General features: G+C 36.7%; 1 protein-coding gene across 1 annotated transcript; it reads left to right on the forward strand.

The window, feature by feature from the left end:
* The first annotated feature begins 7,416 nt into the window (after nucleotides 1–7,416).
* LOC102472247 (taste receptor type 2 member 20-like) lies at nucleotides 7,417–8,346 on the forward strand. Its single transcript, XM_006164821.1, has one exon. The coding sequence runs from the start codon at nucleotides 7,417–7,419 to the stop codon at nucleotides 8,344–8,346; it is 930 nt and encodes a 309-aa protein (XP_006164883.1).
* Nucleotides 8,347–9,076: the final 730 nt, after the last annotated feature.

Here is a 9,076-nt window from a genome sequence, read left to right on the forward strand (position 1 = left end):
TAATTGTTGTTTCCTTTGCTGTGTAGAAAGTTTTTAGCTTGATATAATCCCACTTGTGTATTTTTGGGATGATTTCCTGTGTTTTAGGAGTCTGATCTAAGAAATCTTTGCTTGCTAATGTTCTCAAGAGTTTCTCTTGTATCTTCCACAAATAATTTTATAGTTTGAAGTTTCACATTTAAGTCTTTGATCCATTTTATTTTTGTTAATGTTGAGAAATAAGGGTCCACTTTCATTTTTCTGCAGGTGGATACCTAGTTCTTTCAATACTATTTGCTGAAAGACTTTCTTTTATCCACTATATTGTCTTTACCATTGGTCAAAGATGTCTGCTGTATGTTTTGAATTTTATTTCTGGATTCTCCATTCTATTCTATTTGTCTATGTGTCCTATTTTGTGTCAGTACTATGCTGTTTTGATTATCCCGACTTTGCAATATATTTTGAGGACAGGTAGTAAGGTGCTTCTTATTTTATTCTCTTTGCACAGTATTGCCTTGGTGATACAAGACCGTTTATAATTCTAGATACATTTTTAATTTTTCTATTTGTATGAAGAATTATAGTGGTAATTTGACTGGCATTATATTATATTTTAAATTAATTTGGGTAGAATTGACATCTTGATTATATTTATTCTTACCATCTAAACACAGGGTGTAATTCCATTTTTTAATTTTGGTATCATAATCAATTTCTTTTTTTTTTTTTTTTTAGTTTTTAATAATTTTCCTTATGGAGGTGTTTCAGCTCTTTGGTTAGGTTTCTTCCTACGTTTTTTGGTGGCTATTGTGAATGAAATTTCTTTCTTCATGTCTGCCTTGGTCTGTTCATTGTTGATTTATGAACATACTAAAGATTTTGCCATATTACTGATATTTTAAAATCTCTTCTAGAATATATTTCACAATCCTTTAGATTTTCTTATTGTTTCCTTCCTTCCTTCCTTCCTTCCTTCTTTCTTTCTTTTTCTTTCTTTCTTCCTCTTTTTGGAGAATTTTTTGCTATAGAGTGCATGCACTCATCAGAAAAACAGAGAGAGACAGAGAGACAGAAAGCGAGAAATCGAGAAATCACCCCCCGCCCCAAGAGGGATGGTCATGCTGTAATATCTTCTCCTCCACTCTCCTCCTAGGATCCTGGGCATGCATACACACACGTCCGGTGTGTGTTTAAGTCACCAGGTCCAGGACTCAAACCATGATCGACTGTATGGGAGTCCAGTGACATATCCATTACACCAACTGCTGGTCCCATCCTTCAGGTTTTCTGTGTACAAATCATTTTTTTTGTCTGTAAATAGGGAAGATTTACCTTTTTTTTTTTTTTTCCTATTTGAGTACCTTTATTTTACTTTCTTATCTGATTTCATTGGCTAGGACTACCAGTTCTATGTTGCAAAGGGGTGGAGAAAGTGGGCAACCTTGATTTGTTACAGTTTTTAGTTACAGAGTTTTCAGCTTTCCCCCATTCAGTATTATGCTGGCAAAGGGTTGGTCATATATGGCTTTCATTGTGTTGAGAAATGTTCTTTCCAAATTTATATCTCTGAGAGTTTTAATCATGAAGGGATACTATACTTTATCAAATACTTTTTCTACATTGATTGAACTGATCAAAACGTGTTATCTTTTCTTTTGTTAGTGTGAATCATCTTTGCCTCCCTTGGCTTAAATCCTACTTGCTGTATAATCTTTCTAATGTGCTGTTGGATTTGACTTGCTAGTATCTTGTGGAGAATTTTTTTTTTTTTTGGAGAGATTTTCACTATACGGCGCATGTGCTCGCCAGACAGACAGACATAGAGACAGAAAGCGAGAAATCACTCCCCAGGGGGGATGGTCACACCGCAATCCCTTCTCCTCCATTCTCCTCTCGGGATCTTGGGCACGCATGCACATGCACCCAGCGTGAGTTTTAAGCCACTGGGTCTGGGACGCGAACCGCGGTCGACTACGTGGGAGTCCAGCGACATAGCCATTATGCTAACTGCTGGTTCCCTGGAGAATTTTTGTGTCTGTATTCATCAGAGATGTTGAAATATGTTGTGCAGTTTTCTTTATTCTCTCTCCCTCTCTTTTTTCTTTCTTCTTTCCCTTTCTTTCTTTTTTTGTTATGTCCTTGTCTGCTTTTGCTATCAAGATAATGGAGGCTTCATAGAATTAGTTTGGAAAGGTTCATTCCTCTTGAATCTTAAGAAATAGTTTGAGAACAATTATGGTTAACTGTTCTTAAACGTTTTGCAGAATTCAGAAGTGAAGGTATCATGGCTCTTTCTTGTTGTGATGCTATTATTGATTCAATTACTTTCTTGTTATTGATTTAGTCAGGTTTTCCATTTATTTTGGTTCAGTCAGGTAACTTGTATGTGTCCAGAAATTTGTTCCTCTCATCTAGGTTTTCTAGTTTGTTGGTATGCAATCTTCTGTAGTATTCTTTCAAGAATTTTTGTACTTTTGATATATATCTGTTGTACTATTATGAGTGTTATTACTGATTTTGATCATCTTATTTCTGTGTGTGTGTGTGTGTGTGTGTGTGTGTGTAGTGGTTTGTCAATTTTATTTATCTTTTCAAAAAATAGATTTTTCTTTTGTTGACTTTTTGGTATTTTTATTCTTTATTTCATTTACTTCAGGTCTAATCTTTATTTCTTTTTTTTTTTTCTTTTTCTTTTTTGTTGTTTTTTGACTTTTTGAGATTGGTCATTAGGTTATGTATTTGTCACCTTTCTATTTTTTCTTGTAGGTACTAATTGCTATAAGTGTCCCTTAGACTGTTTTCTTGTGTCCCACAGATTATGAAGAGCTTTATGTTTGTTATCACTGGTTTTTAATAAATCTTTACTGTAGTCTTAATTTCTTAAGTAATTTGAAAAGTTTTCAGTTGGTATTTCATTAAAAAGATGTTTTATGCCTTCATCTCTGAAATACTTTTATGCAGATATTCAGCAGCTTAATAGTGTCTAGAATTTCCCATATGTTGGTCTTTCTCTTTCTCTGGTGATTTTTTTTTAATTCTTGTTGGTGGCTTGGAGTAAATTGGGAGATTTCTTTTTTCTTTCTTTCTTTCTTTCTTTTTTTTTGTGTGAAGGAGATTTGTTTCTAAGGTCAGAGGTTCCTTCTTTTTTGTGTTCCAATCTGCTGTTAATGCCTTCAAGGCAGATTTTGATTTCCTCTATTGTATTCTTCTTTCAGAAGTTCTGTTTGATTTTTAAAAATTGTTTATTTAATTTCATTTATTATAATTAGTTTTAATTTGACCAAAGAAAGAAAGGAAGAGAGAGAAAGGGAGAGTGAGAAAGCAAGTTATCAGGTTTGGGACTAAAACTGTGGTTGACCACATGGAAGTCCAGCTCCTTAGCCATGATGCCACCTGCTAGCCCCTTGTTTGATTCTTTTAGAGGTTGTCAATCTCTTGATGAAATTCTTCCTTCATGTCATGGAATGATTTTCTCATTTCCTGAAATTAATTGTCCATTTTCACTTGCATCTCATAAAGATTATTACACCATGTATTCTTAATTATGTTTTCTGGCTTTTCTGTAATTTCTTCCCCCCACCCCCAATTTTTAGTAAGAGGTTATTGGTTTTTTTCTTTGGGGGGAAGAGACATATTTCTTTGTTTTCTCATATTTTTTGTGTCTTTTTTGTTGATTTTTAGAAAATTAGTGAAGTGTTTACTTCTTCCTTTTTTGGAATAGGTTTCACAGAATGGGGGAGGGGGAAGGAGGGGACAGTTCTAAGTTCCAGGTGTTCTTGGTAAAGCTGTTCATAAGGAGCTAGTTATCAGGTGTGTCTTCCAGATCAGAGCAGAGTTTGTGTATCCTATACAAGAGACAGCTCAGGAAGATCCAGAAGAGCTGTATTGTGGATGGCGTCACTTGAAGCAGGTAACCATTCCCCTGGACTTGAGTCTTGTAGGAGGGAGAGTTCAGGCCTACTCTGCCTGCCAGACAGTGGGTAGTGCCCAAATTCTTTAGTCTCTTTTGGAGTGGAGGTAGGATTTGGGTATAGGTCCGATATGAAAACTGTTTGCTCTTGCATTTCCGTATGATGTGTCTTAGCTCTGTAACAGGTTCCTTGTATTTTTGGGGGTGGTTAGAGTGCTAGATTATGTGGTGATAATCTGTAGTTCAGAGTTTCAGAGTAGAGGATCTCTGTAGAGGAGAGGTTCTCTCCTCTAGAAAGGAAATTGGGAGGAGAAAGTCCTGCAGAGCTTCACCAACTTCAGGCATTTGGCTACTCTCTCCTTCTGCCTACGTCCTCTTACCCCGTCAGTCCTGCCTGATTCCTCTTTGTGAGGCTTCTCGCAGGCAGAGGCCATGGCCCAAGCACTTACAGGTGATAAAACTGATGGCGGTTGGTCCTTCCCTGTCGGTGGCCATGTTCCTCTGATTTATCCCAAGCTTTCTGGTCTCAGTATGGCCCGAGGAGGTGGGGGGCTGTGACAGGAAGTGAATCACAAGATAGAAGCTCTTGTGGCATGGGTGGCCTGGCCGTTAGATGGCCGTTAAGTGTGTGGTATGGGCAGAGGCCTATTATCTGTGTTATTAAGCCTGCTGTTTTCCTTCTGATCTTCAGACATGATAAGTTTTCTAAAAAGTGCTTTTCTCCCATTTTAATAACAAGTATATCATAAAGCTTTTTTTGGTAAAAGACACTACTCTAAAACTTAAATGACACATCACACACACACACACACACACACACACACACATGCTTCACATGTCTGGATTTAGTCTTTTTTTCCTTTTTTTTTTTTAAGAGATTTTTATGGTGGGGCACATGTGTTTGCCAGAGAGACAGAAGAAAGAAAGTGAGAAACCATTCTTCAAGGGGGATGTCCATGGCACAGTCCCCTTTCCTCCATTCTCCTGTGGGATTTTGGGCATGCATGCATATATGCCCGGTGTGAATCTTCAGTTGCTGTGTCAGGGACGAGAACCACAGTAAGCCATAGGGAAGTCCAGTGCCTTAACAACTATGACACTTGCTGGCCCCAGATATAGTATTTCTAAGCTGGCCTTAGTGAATGGCAATGGTGCCTGGAGACAGGCTAACTTCTGCATGTCAGAGCTGGTTAGAGTTTGGCTGATTTAGGTTGGAGGGGGCTAGACAGCTGGACTCTGAGTCTCATTCTCCTCCTGTGACCAGAGGACAAACCTAGGCATGTCCTCATGGTGAATGTAGAACATCTAGACTTGGCAATCCCCAACACAGAAGCCATTTCAAATCTCTGTAGAGTCTACTAATTTCATGTTTATCAAGACCAGTTACATGACTGAGCTCAGAAGGAAGAGGAAGGGATGTACCTGCCAGTGGATGGAGAGCATTGTATGTCACAAGGTGTGGGACCAACTATATTACATTATTTCTGAGTATTTAAATTAGGTAACTAGTATTTAAATATTAAATAGACTCATAAATGTAACTTTTGAAAGTCTTTAAAGGATTAAGCATGAGAGACACATTTGATTAATATTTAAATGGGCTAAAAAAGCCTAAGTGGGGAAAAAAATGGCTGTTTAACCTGATGACCTACTTGAAAACCATTTTACAATTTGGAAATTAAGTGACAATAATTCTTCTATCCATGAGTATATGTGTGTGTGTGTATGTGTGTTTGAGTTTGTAAAGAATAAAATTATCCATAAATGCCAAATAGCAGAAACCAGATTTTAAGAATTATTGGCTTTTCTGAGGTTCTCAAGAAACTCTGGAATTTTTTTTTCCATGTTTTTTATTGTTGCTCTATTTAATTGATAATAATAATTGTATATATTCATTGATACAGTGTGATGCTTTAATATATGCTCGTTATGTATAATCAAATCAGAGCAATTAATATCCTTTAAAATAATTATTCATTTAATTTTATTTATTATTATTATTATTTAATTTGACAAGAAAGAGAGGGGAGAGAGAGAGGATAAGTGAGAAAGCTAGCCACTAGGTCCAGGACTTGAACTGTGGTCAGCCATGTGGTAGTCCAGCACCCTAACTACCATGTTACCTGCCGGCCCCATCATTGTCCTTTATCTGAAACATTTATTCTTTTTTCATTTTGGGAACACTCACAATCTTTCCCCTAGCTATTTTGAAATATATAATACATAATTGCCATATATAGTTACTCTACAGTGTAATTACACACTACAATTTAACCTCTTATTGAGCTGTAATTTGTATTCACAAGCCAATCTCTCTAATCCTCCCCTCTACCATCCCCTTCTCAGCTTCTAAAAAATCACTACACTATACTGGGACCAGCAGTTAGCGTAATGGCTATGTCGCTGGACTCCCACGTAGTTGACCGTGGTTTGAGTCCCGGACCCGGTGGCTTAAACTCACGCCGGGCGTGTGTGCGTGCGTGCCCAAGATCCTGAGAGGAGAATGGAGGAGAAAGGATTGTGGCGTGACCATCCCCCCTGGGGGGTGATTTCTCGTGTTCTGTCTCTCTGTCTCTCTCTGTCTGTCTGGTGAGTGCATGCACCCTATAGCAAAAACCTCTCCAACAAAAAAGAAAAAAAAATCACTACACTACTTTTTGTTTCAGATGTCAACTTTATTTAGCTCACAGATATGAGGGAACATATGCTATTTATCTTGCTGTGTCTGGCTTATTTCATTTAACATAAAGTGGTCTAGACTCATCAATATTACTGCAAATGACAGAATTTCATTCTTTAATATGACTGGCTAGTATTCAATTGTGTATACATACCACATTTTCTTTATCCATTTATTTGTTGATGGACATTTAGCTAGATTCTCTATATTGGTTATTGTGAATAGTGCTGCAGTAAACACTCTGTGTTTATTGTTTATTCATAAATCTTGGATAATGTGCTTTTGAATGCTTCTGATAGGAAATGTTTGGATTCTTTCTATGTACATTGAGCTTAAAAATGATCTATAGTGGAGATGAGCTTACTTATGATCATGATTCATATAAAAATTCAGACATTCATTGTATAGTCTACATATTGGCTTATAAAATTTTCCTAACAACTAAGGTTGCTGAACACAAGTCTTGGAGAGATTTAAAAAGGAAAAACTGCAAAACGTGGAAAGAGGATATGTCTTTTCATTTGCATGCTTGTAAATAAAAATTTAGCTCTCTTTTGAAATCAGTTACAAGTGTTCTCATGATGAGCAGGCCATGGACAGGAGTTCATCTAAGCTATATCCGCAGTAACAGTGTTTTCCATAGAGATGTTAATCATTAGCATACTGTGGTGCTTTCCTAGTTGAATTTAGTCATGGAATTTAAAAGAAAAAAGTATGTTAGTGTACATTCAGAAATCTGATATATATTGAACTTAAGGTCAAGATAAAAAAACGAATCAGAACTAGTTATATTAGCTTTTCATTTCTTTCTTTCTTTTATTTAATTTGCCTGTTTTGCTCAGTAATGATAAGTTTACTACCGATCATTTTTTCCACCCCAGTAATGATACAATTTTTTCTTGGAAATTTTGCCAATGGCTTTATAGCACTGGTGAACTTCATTGATTGGGTCAAGAAACGAAAGATCTCCTCTGCTGATCGAATTCTCACTGCTCTGGCGGTCTCCAGAATTGGTTTGCTCTGCGTAATATTAATGCACTGGTATATAAGTGTGTTTGACCCAGATTTCTCTAATACAAAAGTAAGAATTATTATTCATAGTGCCTGGATATTGGCAAACCATTTTAGCATCTGGCTTGCTACTAGCCTCAGCATATTTTATTTGCTCAAGATTGCCAATTTTTCTAACTGTATTTTTCTTAATTTAAAAAGGAATGTTACGAATGTAATTCTGGTCATATTGTTGGGGACTTTGGTCTTTCTGCTTTGTCATCTTGTGGTGGGACTCATGAATGTGAGTATGCAGCAAAGACAACATGAAAGAAATGGGACTTGGGAGACTAAACTGAGGAACACTGTATACCTTTCAGCTATGGCTGTTGCCACACTAGAAAATTTCCTACCCTTTACTGTGTCTCTGATATCTTTTCTGTTGTTGATCTATTCCCTGTGTAAACATCTCAAGAAGATGCAGCTCCATGGCAAAGGATCTCAAGATACCAGCACCAAAGTTCACGTAAAAGCTTTGCAAACTGTGATCTCCTTCCTCTTGCTAATTGTCATTTACTTTTTGTCTCTAGTCATATCATTTTGGAATTCTGACAGACAGTCACACAAAACAGTCCTTGTGCTTTGCCAGGCCATTGGAATCATCTATCCTTCTAGCCACTCATTTTTCCTGATTTGGGGAAACAGGAAACTGAAACAATCCTTTCTTTCAGTTTTGTGGCAGTTGAAGTGCTGGCTGAAAGGTCAGAAACTTTCAATGGCTTAGATTAATAATGGAGACAGCCACATGGCCCTATGTGGTTTGAGTCCTGGACCTGGCAGCTTGAAACTCATGCTGTACATGCGTGTGTGTGTCCAAAATCCCAGGAGAAGAATGGAGGAAAAAGGATTGCAATGTGGCCATATTCCCTGAGGGTGATATCCATCTTTCCCTCTCACTGGTTCTCTGTCTCTCTCTGGTGAGTGCATACATCCTATATACCAAAGACCTTTTAAAAAAAATGGGGACATCATGTGTCTTGCAGGAAAAATAACCCCAAAAACTCATGGAGTTTAATATTTTCTGCTTCCTGCTAGTTTTTCCATAGTGTATGTATTTGAGTAATTTTGAGCAGTGTATCTAGAAAAGCCTTTTACCTAAATTTCTTTTAAAAATGTATATAGGTTTGTGTGTATCCACATGTGTTTGTGTGTATAAAAAATATAGGACATATTCACCATGACATAATCTTAATCAATTTTTTCACACAAACCACTTATAATTACATAAAATATGGTAATAAAGGTCTTAGAATTATGAAGCCATGTGTTTTTCACATACATGTAATTTTATCTTTTTCCAATCAAGGTATTTAAGATTTGTATTTATACATTACTAAAAGCTGACAGTTTATTTCAGGAAATCATTGCTGTTTTCCATTATGATTGCTATCCTATAAATGTACCACAGTGTGTTTAGATTTCATTGTTGGAAGCTCCAATCACATGAATGGTAG

Source organism: Tupaia chinensis, unplaced genomic scaffold (assembly GCF_000334495.1).
Source record: "Tupaia chinensis unplaced genomic scaffold, TupChi_1.0 Scaffold143728_1, whole genome shotgun sequence".
NCBI classification, from domain to species: domain Eukaryota; kingdom Metazoa; phylum Chordata; class Mammalia; order Scandentia; family Tupaiidae; genus Tupaia; species Tupaia belangeri.

Coding starts and splice junctions, on each gene's coding strand:
- LOC102472247 (XM_006164821.1), top strand. CDS start 7,417: ATGATAAGTTTACTACCGATCATTTTTTCCACCCCAGTAATGATACAA.